This window comes from Podarcis vaucheri, assembly GCF_965113315.1.
Source record: "Podarcis vaucheri genome assembly, chromosome: 5".
In the NCBI taxonomy this organism is placed as follows: domain Eukaryota; kingdom Metazoa; phylum Chordata; class Lepidosauria; order Squamata; family Lacertidae; genus Podarcis; species Podarcis vaucheri.
The window spans coordinates 77694205-77722123 of record NC_138763.1 but is presented as its reverse complement, the minus strand read 5'-3'; the positions used below and the strand labels follow the sequence as shown (position 1 = coordinate 77722123).

Here is a 27919-nt window from a genome sequence, read left to right as displayed (position 1 = left end):
GTAGATATTTCACTCTCCAGTTCTAGACATCTTTCTGGTTCCCTGATATGTCCATTAGGATAAGAGGAGCAGGTGAGTTTCCAGGCAGCCCTCTGCCATCGCTGGCATGATGGGTGTGATGCAGGTGAGACCACAAACTACAACATCAAGAGGCCAATGTAATGTTTGTATAGCAGCATCAGCACACAGGTTTATGAGTTGAGGGATAACTTGCAGAATATAAACGGACTCATTGCACATGCTTACCAAAGCTGCTTGTGTGAGTACTAAACTGATTTGATTGGAGTGACGTGGAGTTTGCCCACTACTACTCTAGACATGATGTAAGAGACAGGGATGAGAAGGAGAAGCATGGTATCTGCAACAGCTGTCTCTTTCCATGAAGGTTTATTGACATTAGCTTTCAGATCTTGGTCTATGAGACAGCAGAGAGCTGCAGCCTCCAAGGTGCAGCTGCTTTCTGCTTCTGGTACAAAATGTGCTTGAAAGAGTGTGGACAATACCTGGCGGTAGCTTGGAAGCTGGATGGGTTAGCAGATGACTGTATTGTGAAAACTGCAGAGCATCTCTGTCTCTCCATCCCTGCTGCAATGCCTAAGAGCACCCTGGACATTATGGCAAAGATGGAAGAGAATATGCTATGTGGGTAGGATCCCTGATGTAGATGCAGTGAGTACCCCAATTCTTAAAAGCTGCAGTAGTCAAAAGGCAGGGCTATAGTATTCCAGTGTTCATTTTGTTCCGGGATGTTCATAACACTGCATTCATAAAGCTGTCAGCTGTTGTCCAAAGAGTTTCTTTCAAGCTCCAAGCAGAATGTAGCTTCTGGTAATCAAAGTTTGAATCGTTATTGAACTGAAACATATGCCTCTTAAAAATATATATATACAGATAGGGGTGAGCTGCAGGAGGAGTGTTCCCAAGTGCTGTTGGCAGTGCTTTGCAGTTATTTTGTGAGTGATTGCTGCAAAAGGCCTTAAGTATTATTATTTTTGGAGGTGGGGTTTTTTTTTTGCCCATTTAGAAAGCACTTTCCTCACTCTGAATTCCCTTAGTGCCGTTGGACAAATACTATTTGTTATGCAACCTCATGACATCACATTAAGTACACGAACCCTGATTAGAATTGTCTGTGTGGCCATTGCCAGGAATTAGTAAACTTAGTTAGAAGAGGTGGCGGAGGAGGAGGAAACACAGAAACAGCAGGAGCAATGACAGTCAGCAGGGTCAAAACCCACATACATATACCCAACTATAAAGCATTTTCAGAAAATTTGTTCCCCGAAAGCATTAGTTTCAACCTCAACTTCAAAACAGGCAAGCATTTGTCCCTCTCGCTAGCTATGTATTAGAGCTCTTGCCTTTCATTCGCTTCTTGATATCTTAAGATAAAAATGGTCCAAATTAAATGCAACGCCAGACTATGGTGCACTGAAGCACTTCACATTATGGCAAAATGTTCAGTGCACTGGGAGATATTCTGAAGATAGTGTGTACTGGCTGGAATGTTAGGGCAATTTACATCTCAGATGGGGACTAAATAAGGACTCAGTGAAACTGTCTTGCGTACCGAAGTCCTGAGGGTAATTAAAATCACATAGTGTGGAAAATATTCGTGTTAAGATTTTATGGATATATATTTTATATATAAATAATATATGCAAGTATCAGGATGGGTGCACCAGCCCAATTAGTTTGGCTCTGATCCAACAAGCAGCCATGGATCATGGAACTGAAGTGGCCTTATCTAGGCTGCTCTGTGCATTTCCTCTTCCAACTGTGCCATGGCCCTGTCCCCTACTCTTGACACTACAATTGTTGTGGAATGACCACAAGCACCTGTGTGGTGCTTCTGGTTTGTCTACCTAAGCTTGATACGCAGATGGGGAGTTATAATAGAAAACAAAATTGCTGATACCATAATACCAGTATACACATGTATGGTACGCTTGCAACTGGAAATACTGGTCAGCTCACCTCAAAATGAAGATTGTAGAGTTAGCAAAGGTTCAGAGAAGGGCAACCAAAATTATCAAGGGAATGAAGCAACTCACCAATGACAAAATGTTGCAGCATTTGGGACTTTTTGGTTTAGAGAAAAGACAAGTATTATTATTATTATTATTATTATTATTATTATTATTATTATTTTATTACATGGTTGCCCTGGTTAGTCCAAGCACCTTGTCCACATCTTCTAGCCTTTCTAACAGAAACTCACCCACCACAACAGGACTAGACAGTGTTCTGCCTAGAAGAGAAATAATGGAAGTGTATCAAGTTATGGAGACAGTGGATAAAGAAATTGCCTTAGTAGGTGCTCTTCAGCCCTTTCCTTTCTGAGGTAAGATCAGTTAGAGGTGAGCTGTGCTTTGGAACAGAAACCCGCTAAACTATTTTCTTCTTCCTTTCCTTACACAATTTGAATTAAGACCTACTGGTGCACTAAGGCTCTTAGCTTGACTTGCTGCTATCACAATTTTGTTTTTAAGATACTGAATTTTAACTGTTTGTTTTTTATCGTGTATTCTGAATCTTGTACTCTGCTTTGGACAACTTGTTGGGACAACAGATTATAAACTTGATAAATATACAGCAAGGATCTTTAGAAAGAAGCACTTTCCTGGCCATCTCCAGCCTTCTGCTAGATCACACCATTCAAATGATTTCTGGCTGTTTCTAGGATGAAGTTTGAAAATGCATATTGGTAATTCCCTCTGCTATTTCTGTAAAACAATGACTTAATATTTAAAATATCTACATGGTATAGAAAAATAGCATAAAAACAATATAATAAAAAGGTACAACCTAAACAGTAAAATAAAAAAATATATAACTTCAGTAATAACAGGGTCCAACCCTAAGGGTCAGGAAAAGCCTGGACAAATGAAATTTATGAGATTTCTGAAGTGACTGATGGATCTCGATTATCTCAATTTGTCATGCAGAAAGAACACTGAGTAGTTCTATCACTGCTGCTGTTGCTAACAGACATTTAGCTAAATCTAAAGTTAATGATGCACTTTGTAGTAGCAGAAAATTGGAACTCTGTTCCCATCAGAATATTCACATATAAATATGTATTTAATTGAAAATTCCTTTTGGGTGACTTTCTCTGTCTAGTCTTAGTTGAGAAATGTGGGTACTTTTTGAATTGGCTAATGAGTGCAAGAAGTTGAGAGAATGAGTAAGTGTGGAAAGTTTGAGATTTCTGTTTACCCCAAGCAACGAGAACCATGTAGTCTTCATATTCTAAAGCCATAAGGATAGTATTAAACTTGTTAGCATTAACTTCTGTTTTTTCTCATTTTGGGGGTTTGTTCTCTTATCTCTAGCTATGTTGTTTTGGGTGCCTACTCTTCCCCACCCCCAGTTTCAGGATTATCTGAGATCTTGCATTGAATTAATTTACTTTAGTATAATGTGTCGTCGTCGTCATTCCCCCCCCAAAAAAAACCCCTCATAAGGCACAGTCTTTTATTTTTGGGACCTGCTTGCATGTCACTGAAACCCTATCCATTGCCTGAGCCATATGGATCATCCAGTTGTTGAGCCTCCTATACTCCATTTGTTGGTCACAGTCTTTGTGTTGAAACATTTCACTCACCTTCTTGCATAGTTTGAGCCCCCAAGTTATGCTAGCGTAGTACGAAGAACGCTTGCGTAGTCTTACTGAACAGCTTTACAAACTACTCCACAAAAACATTAGATAGCCCCAGTGTAATTTGCAACTTATGTAAAACTGGAGAGAGCCCTGCTCAGGGAAGACCTATTGAAATTAGTGGACTAACTTAGATTAATTTGTTCAGTGGGTCTCCCCTGAGTATTATTGAGTTGGACTGCAAATCTTATTATCCCTGACCATTGTTTACGCTGGCTAGGGCTTCTAGGTATTGTGTTCCACCATATGTTGTAGACCAGGGGTTCTCAAGTTGTGATCTGTGTACCACCAATAGTCCACAAGCTTTATTCAGTTGGTCTGCAGCATGCCTGTGGATCTGTGGCTGAAGACAGAAGATGGCACATGCATCATATTACACATTCATATTGCTTTTAATTGTATTTTAATTTTTTTCTTACATTGGACTTTTAATTATGTTACAATTTTAATTCTTTGGAATTAAAATTGTAATATAATGAAATGCATTGTATAAGAAATAACAGAAGCAATTAAACGCAATTAAAACCATGCAGCATCTAACACAAAACATTACAATTAATACAATAGACAGAAACATCATTAAGTGGTCCACCAAGACTCTCAGCTATTTTCAAGAAATCCCTGGGGACACAGGGAGTTGAAGAAACACTATTGTAGACTATAGGTTGCCCACTCATTGGTGTGAAGCAAAACCCACCCAAACTGTTGTAAAGGTTTCTTTTTTGGTCCCTTGGAATGTTATGCTTTCCACAAGTGAGCAGGCAATTGGCTGTCAACAAGCCTATAGTTGCATTGTGTGAGATCTAATGCACAGTTGAGTAGTCAGAGTGAAAAGTCTAACTGATCCTTGTCAGTAAAAATCTAAGCATAAAACAGAAGAACAGAGGTGGGGATGGTAGGGCTTGTTCAAGTCAATATACAATGGTACCTCTAGTTACGGACTCCATGCATTCCGGGGTGCTGTTCGCACCCGAAAAGTCCGCAACTAGAGCACCGCGCCACTTCTGCATATGTGCGAAGCACGCAGAATGCTTTTGCACACGCACACGTGGTGAAACCCAGAAGAGTTGGACAGTTTGCATTTTTAGTGGGTGTGAGTGTTGTTCAATATGCTGTTGGAAGTTTCTCTAAGGAGCCTATAGTTTGTTTCCAGGGCCTTAAAAACGAAGTAATGAGCAACAGTGGCTTGTATGTAGATTGAGAAATGTGTTCCCAAGAATTGCAAATTTCATATGTCTGAGGTTACCTGACTCATTCAGCCAGTTATTCTAGCAAGTATGTTCCCCGTTAGCACTGGCTGATTTGAACCTCATAGAAGTTCATGGTTATGCAAACTAGGAAAGTGGGAGGGAATGTGTGTGAGAGGCAGTCTGAATTCTGCAACATATGTAAATCATGCAAATTGAGCCGTTTTGCACTCTCTTCCATGGCATTGTTCTGATTTTACTAGTCAAGGGAACTGAATCCCTTCTCTTGGCTAAAATTCAGCCATCTTCCTGGTTTCTGAGATTTCAGCAGGCATTGCTCACCTGCCTTCCAACGCAACTGCACAGCCACAAAAGCTGGAAGCTTGCTCTCTTGTTCTGAAGGAACTTCAAGATCGGCAAGACTCTGAATTCTGTGCCTGTTAGCCGGCCTGTGTTTTTCCTTCTTACTCTGAAATTGCATGTGTATATGTAACACAGCCATTAATAAAAATAGGATATGCAATGATCTATCCTCATTCCGCAGGCTACTATAGTTACAGCAGCCATAGTGGCTTATTTTCTGCAAGGCTTTGTTGGTTTTTGCTCTTTGAGTGTACTGATGCTATTAAATTGGTTACAGTTTGGACAACTGCAATTGCATCAGCAGGATACAGAAGAGATCACATCAGCAGAAGAATCTGGACACAGAAACATGGCTCTTGTTTCTCATGCAGAAGCTCTCTGCAACCAGTCATAAATATCCACGACCCAAATAGCAGAACAGGGGTTTGGAGAATTTGTGGTCCTCTGGGTGTTTTGCATCATCCCTAACCATTGATAAATGCTAGCTGAGGCTGATGGCAATCTGGGGCCCTACATGTACTGATAGACATTAAATTGCATCAGCAAGCATTCCCAAGAGTGAGTGAAGGATGGGAGTTGTAGTTCATCAACATTTCCAGGACTACAGGTTCCCCACTACTGTGTTGAGCCTTTTGCTGTTGAATAATGATTTCTGTTCTGTTATCTTGGCTTTGCCCTCTCCCTGTAGGTGTTTTTTTTATTATTATTAGCATGGTCTGTGTTTAATTATGCACAGAATGAGTTGTCAGTTCGGCTTTGAACTGTGCAGACAGTTTTAGTTTGTGACTATTTTCTGCAGAACTTATTGAATGTAATATTGTACTTGAGAAGAGAGGGGGGTGGGGAGAATGACTTTGCTTATTAGTTTTGCATTTGGTGTATTGTCTTGCTTGACATCCATTGGTTCTTAGAGCATAATAATTCTACCACTAAAAAGGTAAATGAAAGTAAACCCTTGCAACAATGGGGTGCAGCGCTCATCTCGCTTCAGGCCGAGGGAGCCGGCATTTGTCCACAGACAGCTTTCCAGGCCAGCAAGACTAAACTGCTTCTGGCTCAACGGAACACTGTGACAGAAGCCAGAGCACACTAACAACCTGATGATTCTCAAAAGAAGACACACATAACCACGTACAGAGAAGACCAGTCAAGATACCCAGGTGTTCTTCAGAGAATCTTGAAAAGGGACAGTTTACTAATTGGAGGCGGGGGTGAGGGTTAGACATTCCCATAGCAAAATCTAAGGGTAATCGAGGCAGGTGGAGGTACCGCCATTAAGCTGCCAGAGGTGATAATCGCCCCCCCCCCCCGATGGTGGCTCCTCCTTTGAAAAGAACAAAATGATAACAAGCCAGGGAGTCCTTCTCTTTCTAGGTGCTTCACCTGTGTTTCATCAATTTGGTTTCTTTGTTGGAACCAAGGGATCTTTCCTACTTTTAATTCATTTAGCCCATTCTGGAAATACTTTAGCTTGTTTTCAGACTGAGAAAAATCTAGGTGCCCACTGAACTTAGCTGTGCAATCCTAACCATGTCTGCTTGGAAATCAGTCCTAATGAATTCATTGGGCTTACTTTCAGGTTAGCTAGGTTAGGGTTGCAGCCTTGTCTCACTTTTGAGGAACTTAACCACATACACACCCCACCAAAGATTCATTCTGGAACTTGCAGCCACTCACACTGGTTTCAATTCAATATAACCCCCCCCCCCCGATGCTTCTGACATTTTGTAAGTGTGCTAAGGTTTAAGCGTTTCAGTTTGGAACTCCTTTTCAGTCAACCTGGCTCTCATATCTAACCCTTTAAAGTGCCACATTAACCTTTTATATGCCCATAGAAATTTAGCAACACTTCACCTTTGTAAAATTCACTACGTCTGCAGGATGAAGTCTCAGGAAGTCTGCAGAAAGTATGATTGGTCATCGTTTTAGCTTCATCATTTAGGATCAAGTAAAGGGCACGAGGGAATATGAAGCAGCACGGACAGTGGTCCAGTTACCCATTTTTCCTGCTGTATTTGTAGTACTGGTTTACTAATTACATGACTATTTCATTTCAAGTTTCATATCACTGCTACAAGTGTAATCACAGAGACTTTTCTAGATGCCCATATAACCTCTCAGTGTGAAGCTCCAGCTGGTTGTCTTTGACATGTATCACCTGTGTGTTTGTATTAATCGCATGTGAGTAAACACATATGTGCCTCTCGCTTTCCCCGAACCCTTCTTAAATAGAGACTTCACATTCCGAGTCCTACAAACAACATTCCATAGGCTCCCTTCCCAACTCTCTTGCAGGTCCCCTTCTAACTTTTCTGGATTTTGTAACCATAGTTTGCTGAGACATTTGAATCTCAGCAAGGTGTGGCTATTGCTAATCAAGAATTGCCTCCAAATTTTGGTTTGTGGTTTTGCAATCCATGCTTGGAAGCTAAGGTACATTATCATACCTTGTTCTTTTTAGGTATGCATAGAATTACATCAGGTAGCAGTGGGAGAATCTAGGCCCAGGGATGGCCACCCATATGGTGCCTTCCAAATATTGCAGGATTCCTAACTCCCTGTAGCCCAATGCAGCATGGCCAATGGCCAGGGATTGTGGGAATTGAAATCTAACAGGAAATGGTGGTGGCCCCTGAGCTGCTCAGTGGTTTAACTGGAAGGGAACAAGGCAGAGGGAAAGTCTGCATCAAGGTTATACAACACTGTATTTCTGCTGTCAGTTGGCCCCATGATGCAATAGAAAAGACTGCCTGCCACTTACATAGACGTCTTTGACATCAAGGAGTGTCTGGCAACTTTGGTCTTACAGGCTCTCAAATTACTGAGACATACAGATTGAATGATCTCTAAGATTCTCTGAAAGGAAACCAACTGCGCAATGCAGGATGTGAACGATGTTAATATGGAACTTGAATGCACGTAAGCTGTAATCTACTGGTTGTTTCATTGCCTCAAGCGATGCTTATTTCTGGAGCGTGGTAGAAAAGAGAAGCTTGATTGTCTGATGGATACAAAAACTGAGCCGGCCAAAATCATTTTTCTGATGAGAATGGCCATCTTACAACTGATGCGGGTTTTAACTTGCCTTCAAGATTGAAAGTGACGTGTACATGAAAAATAGCAGAATTCATTATTTGGAATGTCTTCCAAGTCTTCTGGTTTCTTAAAATAGCTGGGGATGGGGAGAGCTGAAGTGTTTTTGAGAACATGCAGAACCACCAGCAATGCATGAAGGAAAGAAGAAGCCAATGCTGTTGAGGATAGTAGCACAGATAACATCTTTTGGAATTAACCTCGGCTGTTCCACCTTTTGAATGAAACAGAGCAATTTATAACAGGGCAAAACACTTGCATTGCCGGCACTCAGTGAATGCAAAACCTCTTACATTTCTTCTCCCTTCCTGCAGTGTCAGCATGTGAAATTTACAGAAAAGTACAAGATAGCTCCGGCCTGAATGGCAGGGACAAAGTTAAATTTAGTAATTCAGTTCACTGTCTTGTTGCTACTTGCAGTCAAAAATAGAATTGATTGCCACTAGTGGTCAGTAAAGATCCTTTGACTCCTTTCCTGACAGTTAAATATTCCACTATTTTGAACTTCTTCACTGCCACTGTTTGCTGTAAAGAGAAAATGCCTAAGTTTCCAAAGTGTGTAAATGTTGTTGATGTGTTAAAACCTCTGCCCCATATACAAATAAAAAAATTGGGGATTAAAAAGCTGGGTATATCATTCTTAAAATGAATGTTACACACATGTGTATAATTTTGAAATCTTACGCAAATTTAGATTCCTCTAACAGGATTGATTACAAAAATATGGTTAAAACAGGTTTTCAATACAGTGGTACCTCAGGTTAAGTACTTAATTCGTTCTGGAGGTCCGTTCTTAACCTGAAACTGTTCTTAACCTGAAGCACCACTTTATCTAATGGGGCCTCCTGCTGCTGCCGCACCGCCGGAGCATGATTTCTGTTCTTATCCTGAAGCAAAGTTCTTAACCCGAGGTACTATTTCTGGGTTAGCAGAGTTTGCAACCTGAAGCATATGTAACCCGAGGTACCACTGTACTTAATTTACATGGAAATTAGTATATTAGGAATAGTACTAATCCAGGATTTTACAAGCAGCCTAATGGCATAAAACCAACTTTAAAATCCTTGGCAATTGATTGCTTGGCTTTGAGGGATGAAGAGCAAATTAAATGCCATTATTTCACACCCCCTTTGACATTTTTGGCATGTGTTTACTCATTTGTCATTTATTTGACAGTGAGCGCGGAACAAGCCAGTTAAAGAGCAGTTTTGCAGTGTTGTTTCTGTTTATGTTCCTGTGAAATTTTGTTTTGGTTTTTCTTGCTTTTTTTAAGTGCCTCTGATACATTATGGTCCAATTTCATACCATTCAATGCCTCTCATTCTGCATATTGGGGGTGGGGGGAGAGATAGCATTTCTGTGGCTCATCTAGGGCAGAGCCATTGTGTACCTTCTAAGATCAGTAGTGCTAGCAACCTTAATCAAAAGTGAAGCTCCCCCGCCCCTCCAACTTTATCTATGAAATTTTTAATAGTTTTATTGAGTTCCTTCATCACAGTGGAGAATATTACATGGCAATATTTATTTAGGTTACAGTGGTACCTCGGTTTAAGTACTTAATTCATTCTGGAGGTCCGTTCTTAACTTGAAACTGTTCTTAACCTGAGGTACCACTTAAGCTAATAGGGCCTCCCACTGCTGCTGCACCGCCAGCACACGATTTCTGTTCTCATCCTGAAGCAAAGTTCTTAACCTAAGGTACTATTTCTGGGTCTGTAACCTGAAGCATCTGTAACCCGAGGTACCACTGTATTTGTCCCATGCTCAGGGCCGTCTTAAGCATATCCGACACCATGGTGCAAAGATCCCTCTGGCGGCGCCCCCCCCCCCATTTCCCAGAGTTGACGACCTTTTTTTAGTTAGGGAGCTCACACCACACTTACACATTATCTCTGCTTGGGAAAAGAAAACAGGAAACATAAACAGAGAACCAGTAAACAGTTAGGATGCAGCTTAACTGTATCAGAAAGGCACCCAGCCAATTTGGTTGCCAATCACTCTGGGTAACACTGTAACTGGTAGAATAAAGCCTCAATTTAAAACACATACAGTAAAAATGTAACAATAATGTAACACTCATCCAAACCATGGCTTAGCATGAATGTGCAGGAAAGAAAGATTGCAGCTGCACTGCTCTTTCCCCAGTTCTGGCTAAGCCATGTGTTGAATTCAAACCTGGGCTTGTGGCTTGTTTTCACCAGACAAACCATAAGCGCCAAAAAGAACAAACCATGACTACGGCTCAGTGTTTGCCTGGAGTGCTGCAGCCATGATCTTCACTTTGGCTTCCCCATTTGCACTAAGTTATGATTTAGCTTAACGTTATGTGTAAACTTTAGTTATAGCTAAGCTTTCACCCGGCACCTGAATGTCAGGTATGTGGGTGCTAATCACATTTTAGGGAAAGGGCGTTTTCAGAGCTGGAGTACCTACCAGCCTGCTCTCCTGTCACCTCTGAGCATGCAGTTGCCAGTGGCAAGATGTAGGTGCCTCCTAGGCAGAGCTTGATGTTGATTAGATATAATGTACACTAAGTGGTATAAATATTATTGATTAATTAATAAACTCAATTGTAAGTACAGAGAGATTTTGCACATGGCAACTCTTCACTTGAAGAGGGTTTGGAAGTAGTTGGCACAATGAGGTATAGCTTCTTAATTTCCGTTTTCTTGCACTGTGAATGTAAAGATGTGACCATAGTTGTGTTTTCCTATGGTCTTTCTCTACAAATAAGGTGGTGACATTGCATTTCAGTTAGACTTTGGCAGCACAGTGGGCATTTCCAATGTCAAGTTTGCTTCGGACGTGCCAAGGGGTGATATTTGAATGGAAAATTGACTGGTGGAGGGGCAGTGTTTATGGGTTATCTGGGTTCCAGTGTGATACCTGCAACCACCAGTTGCTCCTATGATGCCCAGGAAAGGTCTCTGTATATATCCCCACAAAGCATGGTTTGCTCTTCGTGCTCTGTTTGCACTAGCTTAGCCTTTCCTTCAGCAGACATGCCCCCTTGAGCTTCACTTCACTGGATGCCAGAAGTTGACACTCACTTTCCATTCAGAGTGGAAGAGAGGTGGTGGCTGATGTACGTGCCTTTTTCTATAGATTAGTGGGCATTCTCATACCTTTTTGTCTTGTCTCTTTCTCTGCCCTCTTTGGGCAGAGTGTTTCCACCCCCATTGTTCTACCCAGACACTGAGGTCCAGCGTCGAGGGCCTTCTGGCGGTTCCCTCACTGCGAGAAGCCAAGTTACAGGGAACCAGGCAGAGGGCTTTCTTGGTAGTGGCACCCGCCCTGTGTAACGCCCTCCCACCAGATGTCAAAGAGTAAAACAACTACCAGACTTTTAGAAGACATCTTCTAAACAGCCCTGTTTAGGGAAGCTTTTAATGTTTGGACTACTGTATTTTAATATTTTGTTGGAAGCCACCCAGAGTGGCTGGGGAAACCCAGCCAGATTGGTGGGGTATGAATAATAAATTATTATTATTATTATTATTATTATTATTATTATTATTATTATTATTATTTGCTGTGGGCAGCCATTTTGTGTCACGTCATGCCCTTGACAGCCATTTTGAGTTGAACCCAGCTATTTGTGAATAAGAGCAGTCAAAATTATAATGTGCCTACCAGCCCGAAAAGGTTGTCAGTCCTGGCTTTCCATTTCTCTTGCCTATTGCTTTTCTTGAACCCCAACCTCTGTAGCTTTCTTCCAACCTGTTTGTTGCTGGCAATCTCCTTTGAAAAAGACAGTCAGTGGAAGAGAATATGCTAGCATGACCCTTTTGAATAGTGCAAGCTACACCAGCCATTATTTCTTTACTTATTTAAACCATATTTATTCTGTTCTTTAGTGGGGCATTTCCTTTTGTCCCTGACAAACTACCTGCAGCCTTGGAAGTGGGAACCTTACTACGCAAAAAGTAGAGTAAATTGATTGCCAAAATGTGTTCTTTTTGCTGGAATGCTTCTGCTAACATGGTCAATACAGGTATTGTTTCCAGCTGTTGGAAATTCCACCAGTGCCAAGCTTTTTGAGAAGAAGAGATGCTGGCTGTTTTCTAAGGATCTAGAAAATTGTGGATGTTTCCAATTAAGCCTCTCATGCCTTTCTAAAGATAGTTCAGCTCCTAATATAATATTGGACCATCTGCCTGCGTTAGATCCATGTTGCTTTTCCAAGCCCCATTCAACTGTAAGCTTTGACATACAAACCCCAAAATAATGGCGTTTCTGTGCCTTATCTGGCAAAGGCCTTGTGCATCCTTCAAGGACCAGTAGTACTAGCAAGCTGAGTCAGATTTAGAATTTTCTTCCTTTTTTGCAATTTTACCAACTTCATTGAGGACCCCAACAACAGAGAATATTAGATTAAAATACTACTTGTGAGCAAGACACTGAACTCTGCATACCCAGGGTCATAATCAGTTGTGCCACCATTTGCAGAAATAGCAACTGGATTTTTGTTTTTGTTTTTTGGTTTTTTTAATGGAAATGGGTATGGGATGCCTTCTGTTGTGGTGCTCAGCAAGAATGAGAGGCCCTATGCCTGCTTTGGGCATAGGAAAGAAAATGCCTGTTCACTCCATTGGAAGCTAATTGCATTTAGTTTGGCCATAGAGAGATTGGTTTGTCCTGTGCATCTTGTCAAAGAAACATTGTTCCCTTGACCATCCCATTAGAGTGTATGGAACAGAGGAATTAGAGTTTTGTCTTGGTGGCAATTAATTGTGTCCAATGTCCTTTATTTGTCCAGTGCACAGATACCTCTGCTATGGGACAAGGCAGCTCCTTCAGCTATCAAACACTGGGGGACCATTTAAGGGTGGCAGAGTAGGCTCTGTTCTGTTCTAACCTTTAGGCACAATTGACTTTAGGAGTTCCCCCATTTACACATCACTTAAAGCTTTGTGTCACTCTTGTCAATTTCAATAAGACTTGCTTGGGAGACCTTTCAGGTAGATTATGCTTGATGTGAAGAAGGGGCTTTCTGCCTTGGGTACCCTGATGTCCCTGGCTGACCTTTGTCTAGGATGAGTAGCTGATATTTGGGATTTGGAGAGTATAAAGGAGGGCAGATGGAATTAAGTTCATATTAGGGTCCTTATCAGTTTCTTCATGTCTTGGTTTTAAAAATATTACTCATTGCCTCTGCAAATGAGAGTGTCTTTAGCACCTGCATATTTTTGAAAGAGAGAGGGCATTGAAATACACAGCTGGCAATGAATATGGAAGGGCACTTAATTCAAATGCACAGAGCTGGTTTTACTTAACTGATTTGTCTAAAGAATGCACACTGGCAACAGGCATGTATAGCAATATCCAGGGTGGTAAAAAAAAGTGGTGTTGGCTTTTCCTGTTGGGTCCCTGACATTCCTTCCAAATTAGTGCAATTCCTACGTCTCCTTAAAAAGAACAGGCCATTTGGCAGGAGGTTTTGAGCAAAGCACAGAAACACATGGAGAGTATTTTGCTAGAGGGATATTTAGTAGGAAATTTAAGACTGGATGCATCTGAAGTCACATGCTATGTTATCTCATCCTCTAAACATCTGACACACCATGAAAAGTTTACAGTCTGCGAGGGGAGATGATGCATGTAAGATGTGTTTGAAAGTACTAGATATTTTGTTGTGCTGCTAAACACACACACAAAAAACTCTGTCTGACAAACTGCACCGAAGTGACCCTTGTTAAAAACATGCAACTTACTCTAGCAAACACTCGTGACAGACCTTTAGTATGCATGGATGTATGTGAGCATCTCTGGGACACTTAGGTGTGCTTAGTTACGTACACTGCTTTTTGGTGAACGTGCCTGCTTTCATCATCGTTTAAATGAAAGTGCACATCTCTGTCATCTGCTGCTAGCTGTGTGCAGCACTTTCTACTGTGTAGTTCAAGTAGGATCTACTCTTTCCCCCCCAATCTCTGCTTTATGTAGTGGTTTTCTTATATCTAGTTCCCAGATCCCAGTTTCTATGCAGTTTGCTGTAGCTGAAACTATTTGCTTGCATAAGGTGAATCTATGGACAGGGTCCATAGCAGGTCCATAGCAAGAGTGTTGCCCTTGTGGTGTAATGCTGTGATATTCAGTCTTCAGCACAGAGGATCAACAAATGAATTTCTTGATCTGGTGAGAGCATCTGCCTACTGAGTCCCACCAACAAGTTTGGTTCCTTAGTTCAGATGCTCCTCCCCAGTCTACAAGCATCCATTTTAGCATGCTGTGGTTTCAAGCGCAGAATTGGTCCAGGCCGTGACTTATGTTGAGTTGTGTTTGCATCTGAGTTCAGCCAATAACCTCAATGTTTTGTTCAACTGGGAAATAAAGTAGAAGACGTGAACAGTGCCACGTGCAGAACTAGGAAAGTACACAGATGTGCCTATGGTGGTTTCGTGCTATTTTAATTTTCTTGACTTGATCTACTACAGTTCTCGCAGTTAATCATTTGCTGCTCAGTATTTTTTGCTCATGCAGAAATGAAATGTTACTTGGCTTTGGAGTTGCTGTAGAGGAAGTCAGGGGGCAATGTTCCAAACAAGCTTAATTTTTCATTTGTTTCAGGTTTCTTGGAGTGCATGATACTTTGTTTTCTCTTCCATCATTTCATGTACAATTAACATACTGAGTAATAAATATTCAGTTACATTGTGGGGATATTCTGAATATAGGAAATTTGAAAACAAAAGAAAATGTTAAATCCAATTGCATTTAGCCGTACTCCATGCTTATTCCTTTATATCATTAGAAGGCCACTTCATGCATTGTTCCTTAGGTGTACACCAAAAATAATAAATGCGTAAGGATTATGGCTAGATAATGTGTGTGGAGCACTTTGAGCACATGAAAGCACTATAGAAATGTTGTTTTGCATACTTCAAAGCCTCAGGGACTGAATATGGAGCAATAGTTTTGAATCTGTGTTTTTCCATTATTAAGGCTAGTTACACTTAAGGCCAGATTGGTAAATGGTTTGTTAATACAGGCTATCATCCAAAAAGCTACTTCAGGCTTGCCCAGGGGTGTGGACAGACGCAATGGGATTTTATCCCCCCCCCTTTTGAACAGCTGGCTCTTGTGCCAGTTTGGGCTGAATTGATGTAACAGTATCAGTGACCCTTGGTAGGTGGCCGGGCTCTCATCTCTGATGTCCCCTTGAACTTCAGAGATTATCATAAAAGTAGCACAAAGTCTTGCTGCTTCTGTGTTTGCTGCTGGGGATGAGTTCTTGCCCTCCTTTCTTTAGACTTCGCTCTGATGTTTGTCTGTGATGCTGTGCAGGGCTTTGGAAGCATTTGGATGTTGCCAGACTTCTCACTGTTTTATGGGTTTCTCCAAAGCCTCACACAACATCTGGGACAAGCCACCACCCCTCTCTCCAGGCTAAAAGATGCACTGTCCACCGGCCTTTCAGCTCCAGTCTTTGTGAACCCCTGCACTTCAGTTTCAAAAACAATTTGCACCTGAGTGGCAACAAAAGCTTCTTCTTGATAAGCATGGCCCCCAAACCGCATTGATCACATAGAGCAAGATTGTTTGGATCTTGGCCATAAACTTCAGATATTTAGGCAAAGAGCAATATTTAGGAAATGCATAAAAGTCTGGAAAGACTTCAGTCTGGGTATTTAGGCAGCTTTCTGCAAAAGGCTTAGACAGTTAAAATTAATTTTGGTCATTTTCTGGTCAGCAGCAATACATTTGAAAAATGCAGTTCCATGCTCATTCTTGACCATTTAATCTGGCAGCAGTGTATGTTGACAGTACTCCAGCTTTGTTTTCAAACATTGTTCAAATCCCAGTGGTAAACAGATCCTCCTGGAAGAATTATGTTAGCAGATGGACCTAAAATCTGACTTGTGACTTTTGGAAGCTTATATTCCACTGCCACAGTTTGAGCAATATGTAGCAATAAATTAGTTTCTTTATCCAGAGGAGCACAGTATCCCTAAACACTCTGCATATCTGATTTTTCTTGTATGGGGGGGAATGGAAGAAAATTGGTTAAGTTTACAAACTTTCACTTTTTCAGCACAGACAAAAATTAATTCAGCCATCCATTTGAGAGAAATGAATTTTGATGATAGATTGAGACTCAATAGAGTCGACAGCTCTGTCTCTGAAATATGAGGAAGAACATGAGTCTGTCTCACTTTAGAGAACATGTGGGCAGGTGATTGCTTTCCTGTGTCTCTCCCTCCCTCACCCATTGAACACCCTCTTCCACTGTCACCAAGAACTGGCCACAGGGTGGAGGAAGAAGAAACAGGTGACACTCCCTCCTTTACCTCGGGATTTGAGGAGAGAGGAAGGAAGGAAGAGAACAGGCTGGCTGGCTGGGTGCCAGTGGAGGATGAAGGTCCCAGATGGAGACGGGGTGGCAGGGATGGTGTGAATGAGTTTGAATGGATGAGGTGGAAAAGGGAAAGAGAAAATGGATGCCCTTGCCCACTCTGTCTCTGCTGACCAGATGTGTGATGTTGCAACTACATTCTCCAGTGGGAATGTGGCCTTCAGACCTGAAAAGATTGCTCACCCCTGCCTTGGCATCTCTAGCCTGACCAAGTTTTAGTTATTTTTACTGATTTGGTAGACAGTTCTCCCACAATTATCACAAGTATCTAAATTCATACGAAAACAATATGTGACAGGGGATGAGAAACTGATGAGCTAAAGGTTTGACATCTGCCATTCCTAAAGAAATGCTTCAAAACTGATCATTGGAGAAAATGGGAATGCATATAAAAGATAATCTGATATCTTCACAGGAATGAAGCACCATATTTGGTAGCAGTATAAGCAAAAGACAAATACTCTAGGAAAGAATATAAAGATTAATGTTTTTCATTCCCATCTTACGGATCCATATTTTCCTGGGGGGAAATGTGCAGCAAAGGCTTAGAGTTGGCTTACTTCTCACAGTTTAATAACTGTATGTAAATGCTGCAGCCAATTCTGGAAGTCATATGTAGTGGTGAGCTGTCACCTGGAAATATAAAAATACATATTACATATATGCAAACTCCTTGGAACTTTAGCAGTATCTCTTGTATAGCTTATGTGGAATTGAAACTAATTCTTTTACACTGTCTTGGTGATGGTGCTTAACTATACAATAGCATTGCTCGAATGAGCCTAGGAGAACTTTGCTCATCCTCTTCCTCCTGCATGGCTGAAAAGAGCAGCTTAGAAGGATTTGTTTTTGTTTACTGGACACAGCAACCTGCGGTTAAATCCAACCAACTGTGCCTAATTTTGTTCTTTTGAAGCAAGCCAGCTTGAAACCATAGTTAAAGATGTCCAAAGCTAAACCGTGGCTTCAGCTAAATGGAAAGACTCCGCTGGAGGTGGAGAGGAGAGGAAAGGCTTAAAAAATTAAACCATTCTTCAGCAACTGTGTCTGATCCTCTCATAACTTGGCACTTTGCTCTGATTTCCAGAAAGGCCCTGAACTCATAAGCAAGAGCATTCACATTTATTTTGGTGCTGGCTGTTGCTTGATTGAGTTGTCTGATTTCATAAGCAGGACAGAGAAAAATCCTTTGGGCACATTGATCCCTTTGGGCCTTCTCAGTTTTCAGAATACCTTGGCAAGAATGAAATGCTGCAAAAACTAGATCTAATGTGTTAAAAGAAGTGTCCCTGTAAATGTTTGGGCTGCCTCTCAGAACTACCATTATGCTACCAACACCTGCCTGTCGCTTCATTTTAAGAGTGTGTAGAGTCATAGTGGAATAATGCTGAGAGTGTGGAACCAAGGCTGGGGAAACCCAGATTCAAATCTTAGGCTCACCTTGGCAACTCCCTTCATTTTCTCCCTCTCAGCCTCACTTACCTCCCAGGGTGAATATATGTGGTAGTGTTATGTGAAGTTAAAATGGAGTAGGTGGCAGGGAGAGAAATGTGACCATCCTGGCCTCCTTGGAGGAGAGGTACAATATTAAAAAGTCAAACTTCCCCCATGGATGGATGTTTGGGTCATTGGAATGCTTAGTGGCAACCCCAAGTAGCTCCATTTCCCTTGACCTGTTTTGCCATTCGCTTTAAGATTATTTTATTCCACCAAGCATTTAACCAGATGGGTTGAGTGGACATAGAATATATAGACAAGTCCATCAAAACAACCAACAACGAAGCGGTGCTAGCAGCAGGTAAACATGACTTGATTTGAAAGTTGAGTTCACCTGCTGCATTATTTTTTTGTACATTGCATTTGTTGCATTCTAGATAGTGTGCTTGCAGGGAACATCCATCTTTAACTTTCCTTAAGTTAAAAAGAATATGGTTTATTTTTAAACTACACCTGTGTGCCACCTAGTAATTTTAAGTGTGGTATACATAATTATGATAATAACAAATGCAAGAAATAAGTAAAACATTAACTGATTCATTTCATACCTTATTCACAGCTTATTTGTTCTTCTCATTATAAGACATAAACCTATGATCTCTATTAACAAACAGAACCTCTAGCAAAATGTTGCAGTGTTTGCCTATCCCCTAAGATGATTCCCCTAAGATGATCCTCTAAGATGATTCTATGACTCTTCCCCAACCCCAGTTCTGCATGGAGCTTGTTTCCAAATTCTTGCTTGAGCAAGAATTGAGAAGTCACTTTTCTAAATATCTGTATACAAGCAGCTGTGATAATATAACTTTGTTCACCAGTTTCCTATGTGCTTTGATCTTGTCTCAACAATGACTTCATTTCCTTGCTGTCAAAAACAATATTTTGTTGATGTGATGTGATGTGTTGCTGTGATTGCACTTAGAAAAGTAGCTTTTTAATGCAGTGTGGTGTAGTGGTTAAGAGCGATAGACTCGTAATCTGGGGAACTGGGTTCGCGTCTCCGCTCCTCTACATGCAGCTGCTGGGTGACCTTGGGCCAGTTACACTTCTTTGAAGTCGCTTAGCCCCACTCACCTCACAGAGTGTTTGTATGGGGGAGGAAGGGAAAGGAGAATGTTAGCCACTTTGAGACTCCTTCGGATAGTGATAAAGCAGGATATAAAATCCAAACTCCTCCTCCTCTTCTTCTTCTTCCCATTTAGTTGTCTGTAATGGTTCTACATGTAAGCTAAGAACCAGTATTGTTGTGTTTCACAGTTCTGAACTCTATTCACTTATGAAATCAATATCTTTCTCGAGGTGACTTACAAGTATATAAAATATGCAGGATTTTAAAAAGGTAGGGCTACATTTGTGCCAAGATAATTGAACATCTGTGGACACCCAACTTTTGGCATGTCTTCCCAATTTGTGCTATACAGTTGCATAATAATGTTGTTTATTATTATTTTTTCAAACACTGAACATGGAATGCTTTTGGAGGGGCTAGTTTCAAATGTGGTCAGCTAGCCATAAATTGAAGATGGCCAATTTAAGGACAATACAGGTCCTATGAATAAGAACTCAACTTATTTTTCTCATAATACAAATAGTTGCAGTGTATCCCAAACCTAGAACAGGAACCTTGTGGCAGTGTTTGGGATTTGCAGGAGAAATGTATTTATTTCCCACCCTTCTGAAACCTTCCTTCACTCCTATATCATGCTCAAGGGCTGGCATCTGACACTCAGGTCCAGGGTATAGCATAAGTAAGTTTTCTTAGCTCACTGCACTCTGAGCCTAATGCACACCTCCGTGAAACTATGAGCTGGTTTATTTAGAAGTTCACTTATTTCCTGGGTCTTTGGCCCCCAGAGCAGTGTACGGAACATAGACAAAAGCAGCTCATATGAAAACAAAACAAGAAAGTTAATGTAGCAACAATTCCAGAATTCTAAAATAGAAAAACCATCAAGCCCAAGACAAAAAATAAAATAAATAAAGTCAAGAAGCAAAAACAATACTCCAGGGGATATGCTTGAACAACAGCTGTTTTAACTTGCTGCCTATACTCCCAAAGTGAGACATTATAGACCTCCTAGGGCTGTCATGATTTCAGCGCTGGAGACCTCCGATGGAGGGATCCCATTATGACTTGGATAAGCCCCAGATTTTGATTTTTTTAAAATCTGAATTGGCCCAATTCATCTATAGACTTGCATTCACCCACTACATACCCCTAGTACTAATCCACATATCTTGGTACAAATCCAGGCTCCTCTCTGAATTTGCTGAGAGTCTTCTGGCCCCAAATACCATTCTGGGTCTATTTTTTCTTAGTAGTAAAGGCTGTGAGGATGAGTGAGAGAAGCTCTGTAGAACTCACTACATAGCAACAGCACTTTGCGATCAGTTTCTAGTAATTTCAAATAAATAAAAATGGAAAAATTGGTTAGTAGCTAATTAAAAATTCTTGTATTTATCCTTGGTGTGAGTCAGCTCAGCTAGTGGCCTGGTTTGCATGTCACTTTAAACCATAGTTAAGTTAAAACAGCTGAAATCGTGAGCACTTCATTCCTCTGCTGCTTCTACTGTTTGCAGCTAAGCCACAGGCTGGCTTAGTAGATCATAGAATTGTAGAGTTGGAAGGATCATCTAGTCCAGGGGTTGTCAACCTGGTCCCTACCGCCCACTAGTGGGTGTTTCAGGATTCTAGGTGGGCGGTAGGGGGTTCTACGGCACTAGCTGAATCCTCCTTCCATCGAGCTCTGGTGGGTGGTAAGGAAATTTTACCATCAAGAAAGATGCATTAGTGGGCGGTAGGTATAAAAAGGTTGACTATCCCTGATCTAGTCCAACCCTCTGCAATGCAGGAATAAGCAGCTGCCCCATACGGGGATTGAACTGGCAACCTTCGCATTACCAGCATCATGCTGTAAGCAACTGAGTTATCCAGGCTGTTAACTCCAAACCCAGGCTCATGGCTTGTTCTCCAACAAAGAGCTTTAACCAAGGTTTGTTAGAAATGAAGCCGGTGACTGCACAGAAAAGGGGGATGGAACTATTGACACAAGTCCTAGATGTCCAATAATAAATTCAAAAGCTGCATACAACCTAGGAATACAGTATAGATACTCTAGTACCAGATTTCTATAATGTAAGCTCTATTTACCCACCAGGGGTCATTTGAATGGCAGCCATATTGGCTCAGTACCAGAAGTGCTAATTTAACTGTGTTGGGACTATGACCCCTGGGCGGCTTCTGCAGTTTGTGTCAATACGGATGGAAAATCCTGGAAAGAAATACATGTCCAAAGATGAATGACACTTTCAAAAGACCTACAACAATTCTAAATTTACACAAAATTTAACTTGGCTTCATAAATCTTCACTCTTTGAAATATACTAGAAGCCGCTGCAGTAGACTAGAATTGAAATAACACTCAAGTAGAATTTCAAGATCATTTATTTAAATTTGATCTCAAGGATTTTCAATAGTACTTTCTCATGGTTAAGTAGACAAAACCTTGAAGTTCATGGATGCCATAATAGTTAACACATGTTTCAACTTTGTCCTGTTAGTTTTGGATAGGCGTTTTGCAGCCCCATATTGGCTGAAAATGAGAAGTGTGTGAAATGCAATATTGCATGATAACTGTGGAAGCCGCAAGAGTAAAGCTGAAAATACAAATTGCTTAACGTATATATTTGAATAGAAATAGATAGTTTTCAACACACCTGCCATTTATATACAATAGACTGCTTTCTTAGGAAAAGCCTGATAGTCTTTACAAATGTTGTAACAGAAAAAAATGCAAGGCCTGTTAAATTTCATATGTTAGCAGGAGTCTGTGCGTGGGAGAAAATAGCTTGCTGTAAAGGCTTAGGCCAGGGGTTGTCAATTTCTGAATTTTCGTGGTTAGCCTATTCACCAGACAACGGTCCAGAAGTATATTTTCTTACACAAACAAACCCCTTAGGAGTGTGCAGGCTTCATAGCCATGAGCAGAACAAAGTAGAGTTTCTTTATATTATGGGGTGCATATCCATCTCATATAAAACCCAGAGAGATGTAACATGGAATACTGCTCTAACCTAGCTCCATGGTGCAGCAGTAAAACTGCTAGGACATTTGCAAAGCTAAGCAGGGTCTGTTATGGTTTCAAATTGGATGGGGTACATTGTGTTGAGATTCCTGCATTGCAGGGGTTTGGACAAGATGACCATCAGGATCCCTTCCAGCTCTAAGGTCCCATTAATTCCATGAATCCCTTAGTTCTTTTGAAAACAAATTCAGTTTGCCACAGTAAAGTTTGGCATATTTGGTAGGGACCAGACATAAAACGGGCCTGGAAGACCATATCCTCATGTTTGGAGGGCAATATTTACCCCAAGGACTGCCAGTTGATCACTGTTGGCTTAGGCTAGGCCAGGAATTTGTTTAACTTTAATATAAAAGGGCATAAGTGCTTGATAGATGAAGAGATACATGAATGTGCATCAAAGGGATTAGAAGATAGTTGTGAGTGGCAGTCCCTGCGTATTGTTCTGTTGGGAATGTCTATAATCTTTAGCTATAATCACATGTAAGTGGATGTTGCAATGTGTTTCTGACTAAAGGCAGCAGAAATTTATTCTAATTAAATTGGAAATGTGCATAAAATGAAAGGAAGATAGCTCAAAGCTATACTGAGCCAGTGTATGAGAGAAACTGGTGGGCTCTATTAATTATTATAGGGTTGCCGTATTTCAAAAAGTAAAAACCAGGACACCCTGAAAGTTGTTTTGGGTTTACTTGCCAAAGATCCAGAACAAACTGCCACCTTCTGGAAATTCCCACCCTCCCTAGACGCCACATCCACCTTTGAAATCCCAATAATGTCCGGGGAAATCCGTACATATTGCAGCGCTAATAAATACTTGCCTGTTTTCAGTTGCCCCTGCATGCTCAACTTGGTACAATAGCAAAGAGCTGCTTTCTTCCAAATTCCAATCTCTTTTTGCGATTAGGATGGTAACTCTCCTCTCTTGAATGGCTATCTGCAACAGTAGATCTGAAACTTCAGTTCAGTAGCTACTGAACACTGTTAATGTTCCTCTGCATGGATAAAGTCTTGCCAAAATTCATTATATCTTGCTAGTCTTTGTTGTTATGTGTGGCACGGTAGTATATTTTGAAGAACAACAATAAGCTTTGAGAGGTTCCTGGGTATTCCAGTGTCTAAACTCATGTCTAGAAAACGCAAATATTTTCAGTCCAGCGCTATGCTAGCCTGCCTCCTCCATCCCCTAGCAAGTTTTAAGTTGAAGTTGGCACTGGTACCTGAGATCATGAACTTTTCCTGCTTTGTCTTTTTAGCATATGTACCATGGGTTTCAATGTTATCATAGCATTTGCTAGAAAAAATGGTTTTCCCACTCTGAAGAACAACTAGTTAGTCCTAGTTTGTCATTAAAATAATCACCAATGGTCAGTAACCGCAACTGTTTTATAAAGCATATTGGAGTTGTTTGGTAAATTTCATTTTCAAAATGAGATGATCAAAAGGAGCATCTCAGAAACTGTATCTTTATGGTTAAATAAAGGGGCTAAGCTGTGTGAGTGATGTGTAACAGAATACTTTCAAATGTACAGACACACTTGGTTTGCTCATTGAAGGAAGTTCAAAGACTGGCATATTTTAGATGCAAAAGCCAAAGTAAAACATTAGATTACATCTAGCCCTAGGCTAAGATCCAAAGAACCATACTATAATTTTTGTGCACCCTAGACAGTTTTAGGCTTCAGTTCATTAAATTAAAGCCCTCTGTATAGAAAACCATAGTTGAAACTGAGTGGGCCATAGTTGAAAGGCAGCTTCTGTGACACTGCAGTCATTGTGGTGTGCTGTTCAAAAAAAGTGGGAAAATACCCTGAGCAAATACTAAGTAACTTTAGGGATTCCCACCCTGGGCTTGAAGAGATGCAGGCTACCTGCCCAGATCTCTATAGGCATGTGAGTCTGTTAGAGAGCACCAGTTTTAGTGTAATAGAGAAACCAAGCATGTTTCTCAAATTTAAATGACCATATCCAAAAATGTTGAAAATGAGCTGAACTAGCTGTACACAGCGGTATCTATGCCATTGGCTTTATGAAATGAGACTATCCAATTGCATTTCCCCATTGACAGTGCATCAGTTCTTTGGAAAGGCATTTCCTCCACGTTAAGTACAAGGGAATATGGCAGAAATCAAAGTTTTTGTTAACCACAAAGCATCCTGTGGTACATTCTCCTTTTCTCCCCAACCATATTTTGCATAAAGGAGGTTGCTAGCATATGTGCAGGATTAATTGCTGTGCAAAACCTCTTCTGCTTCCAGACAGAAGTGGTTCCCATTTTAACAGTACTGCCATAGTAACTTTTTCAAGGAAATTCTTGTGATGGATGGGTTGCCACCCTAGTTAAACTGGGGTCAACAGTGCTTTAAGTATCTTTGTGAAAGCACCCAAGGAGAGACATAACCAGAATTGCCTTAAACTGAGATAAAATTCATGCATGTAGGAAAATGCTACATGGCATGGCAGGTGTTGCATATGTTTAATGGTGTGTCATTTTATTTTCAGCTGCTGCTGAAGGAAAAGGCAAAAGTGGAGAAGACTTTTTTCAGAAGGTAAGCAAAACTGCACTTAGTCATCTCTGTCTAACAATATTACATTTATCACTATAATTGAAGGCATGGTGATTGATATTTTAGGTAAATTATCTCTGGAGCATGGACCATATGACATGTGACTTGGTTATGACCTATTGTAGGTGTATGTCTGTGCATTTAGTCTCCAGTGCAATTTTCAGGTGTAGTGAGGAATAGGAATTCGGAACTGGATTAACCAAGCCTAGTATAAATACGCTGAGTCTGGCCTTTCTGCCCTTGCTTGGAGAACAGAAGTCATTTCTAGCTGAAGCCTTCACTGTGGCGGCCACAGCTCAACCCAAGAAATCTTGGGTTGGAGAATACATGTTTCAGATCTGGATTAGGATTAGTCAGCCCTTTCAGTCGTTTCCAAAATGTGATGCTGTTAAAAGCTAGGATTTAAACGTTAGAATTGGCCTCTGATATGAACTGTGAGGGAGGGGTAATTTCTGCATTTAAGGGAAGTGGGTTTACATCTTTTTATACTTGTATGGTTTTCTGAAGTATTTGAAAGGCATTTTTTAACACACAGGCAAGGGAATTCTGAGGGTTAATTTTAAAGCACAGCTTTGCAGTTCTGCAGTAGGTAGGTTTAAGAACATTTGTACTGGGGCTCGCAAACTCTGGCTTGACTTACAAGTCAGCCATGATTTGTGGTTTCCACTCACCCTTTCCCCTCTCCCAAAGAGGATCTCTCAAAAAGCTTAACATGAGAACAGCCCCACCCCCTCAATCCATTCATATGAAAAGGGGTTGGTCTTATATTGCAGAGTATTGTTCGTGAGACTGCCTCTCTTCACCTGATAGTATGTTTCAAACACGCTTACAAAAAAAGATTTTCAGAGTTTACACCTTTTATTTCAGTATGTAACATTCATCTACAGTTAAAAACAGAAATGGCAGTATTAAACTGTGGCTGTATTGTGGCTGTTTGTTTACTCACTTCTCAGTTATTCAACACATACTTTTCCTAATACAGTGCAGAGACAGCCTTAAAACTTCACTAAGTTTGGAACCCTCTTCTTCTCTCATGACATTGCATAGGGCTGGACTAATGATATGCAACAATTTTGTGATGCATCAGTGATCACATTTGGGAAGCCCAATAAAACTTCAGGATTTTCATGCGTTACAGATGCACTTGAGGTCAACCTCAAATACCCTAGAGCATTAGTTGAACCATTCTGTTCAGCTGAGATACATTGGGCTGAATCCAGAGTGAACTAGTTGAACTTTGGTTCCATTGAAGTCAATTGCAGACAAGCAGGTCATGAGTGAAACTTCCATTGAAGTTTCCATTGAAATCAGCCAAACCCCCAATATAACACACTCTGAATCCATTCCATTGTCTCCAGCATCAGGGACAGTCAGTGCTGTGCAGCAGGTATACTTTTAGGCAGGAGACTCAGGATCCACTTTCTTCTTCCCTGCTTTTCATTATTGGGTATCACCATGATAAACATAGGGATTGCAGGTGACGCTGTGGTGTAAACCACTGAGCCTTGGGCTTGCCGCTCGGAAGGTCACGGTTCGAATCCCCGCGACAGGGTGAGCTCCTGTTGCTCGGTCCCTGCTCCTGCCAACCTAGCAGTTCGAAAGCATGTCAAAGTGCAAGTAGATAAATAGGTACCGCTGTGGTGGGAAGGTAAACGGCGTTTCCATGCACTGCTCTGGTTTTGCTAGAAGCGGCTTAGTCATGCTGGCCACATCACCTGGAAAAACTGCCTGCGGACAAACATTGGCTCCCTCGGCCAGTAAACCCCAGAGTCATTTGCGACTGGGCGTAACTGTCAGGAGCCCTTTTCCTTTTTTATGATAAACATAATGATAGTGTGAAGACACGTGGTTAATGTTGTAGGTTAGCAAGGAGAGATGTAAAGGTAAAGGTAAAGGTACCCCTGCCCGAACGGGCCAGTCTTGACAGACTTTGGGGTTTGTGCGCCCATCTCACTCAAGAGGCCGGGGGCCAGCGCTGTCCGAAGACACTTCCGGGTCACGTGGCCAGCATGACAAAGCTGCATCTGGCGAGCCAGCGCAGCACACGGAACGCCATTTACCTTCCCGCTGGTAAGCGGTACCTATTTATCTACTTGCACCCGGGGGTGCTTTCGAACTGCTAGGTTGGCAGGCGCTGGGACCGAGCAGCGGGAGCGCACCCCGCCGCGGGGATTCGAACCGCCGACCTTTCGATCGGCAAGCCCTAGGCGCTGAGGCTTTTACCCACAGCGCCACCCGCGTCCCAAGGAGAGATGTAGGAGATAGCATTTTTTACAGCTGTTTCTTCTATGCTATTTTGCTCATTGAGGTAGGTGGTGATGGTTGAGCTAAAAATTACCCTGGGACCACCCTGGGAGTTTGATAGTGTTCAGTCCTGAACCCATCTCTTCCATGCTCCCAACTACAAACCCCTCTATCCACTCTTGTCAGCCTCTGTTTATGGATGTTGGTTTTTAAAGCTACTCATATTACATAATACATTCAAACAGATTTTAGAGATCCATTGCTTGTGGTTAGCTGACATTGCTAGGCAAAAATGTTTGTTGTTCATCTGTGGGTTACAGGAAAATACAAATTTGTTCAAGAAGCTTGCATTTTGAAGATTATGAAATGGCAAAGTTTTTGAAGGGAGCACTCGGGTATGAACATCAAGAATTTTAGAACAGTTCTTTGGGTAGTTGCTTGTGGCATTCTTGCTGTCTTGTTTGCAGAGTTTCCTTCAATCTGTTTAACTTCTCATGTGAAATAGTCAATTTTGTGGAGAGAGAAGTTGCACAGAATGGAAAAGTAGTAAGTAGGAAGAAATATGACACAGTGGCTTCAGGCAACAATGCCCAGTTGTTGTTTCCCAAACTGGAAACTCTTTCACAAGGGGCACTTGCTTGGAGATGACTTGTGAAATAGGGAGGGGAGTCTTTGGTTGTTGTGCAATGAAGAAAGAAGTGGGGGCATCATACTCAGCTTTGTTTATTTCTCATGAGGATGGTGGTTGTTCAGTTTGGTTTCCCGTAAGTCTGAGAAAGACACTTCAGAATCTAGAGGAATGGAGGCAGCATAACAAGAAGCCAAAAATAATGGATGCTCACATATAACTGCATTATTTTCTCATCATT

General features: G+C 41.3%; 1 protein-coding gene across 1 annotated transcript in view; it reads left to right on the top strand.

The window, feature by feature from the left end:
- Positions 1-27919, top strand: part of BICC1 (BicC family RNA binding protein 1) — a gene marked incomplete at its 5' end in the record, with an annotated part of 106250 nt that overhangs the window by 12924 nt on the left and 65407 nt on the right. The window contains one exon of the mRNA XM_082222323.1: positions 24742-24788. Within this exon, the coding sequence (XP_082078449.1) occupies positions 24742-24788 (47 nt within the window). The remainder of the gene's footprint in view (positions 1-24741; positions 24789-27919) is intronic.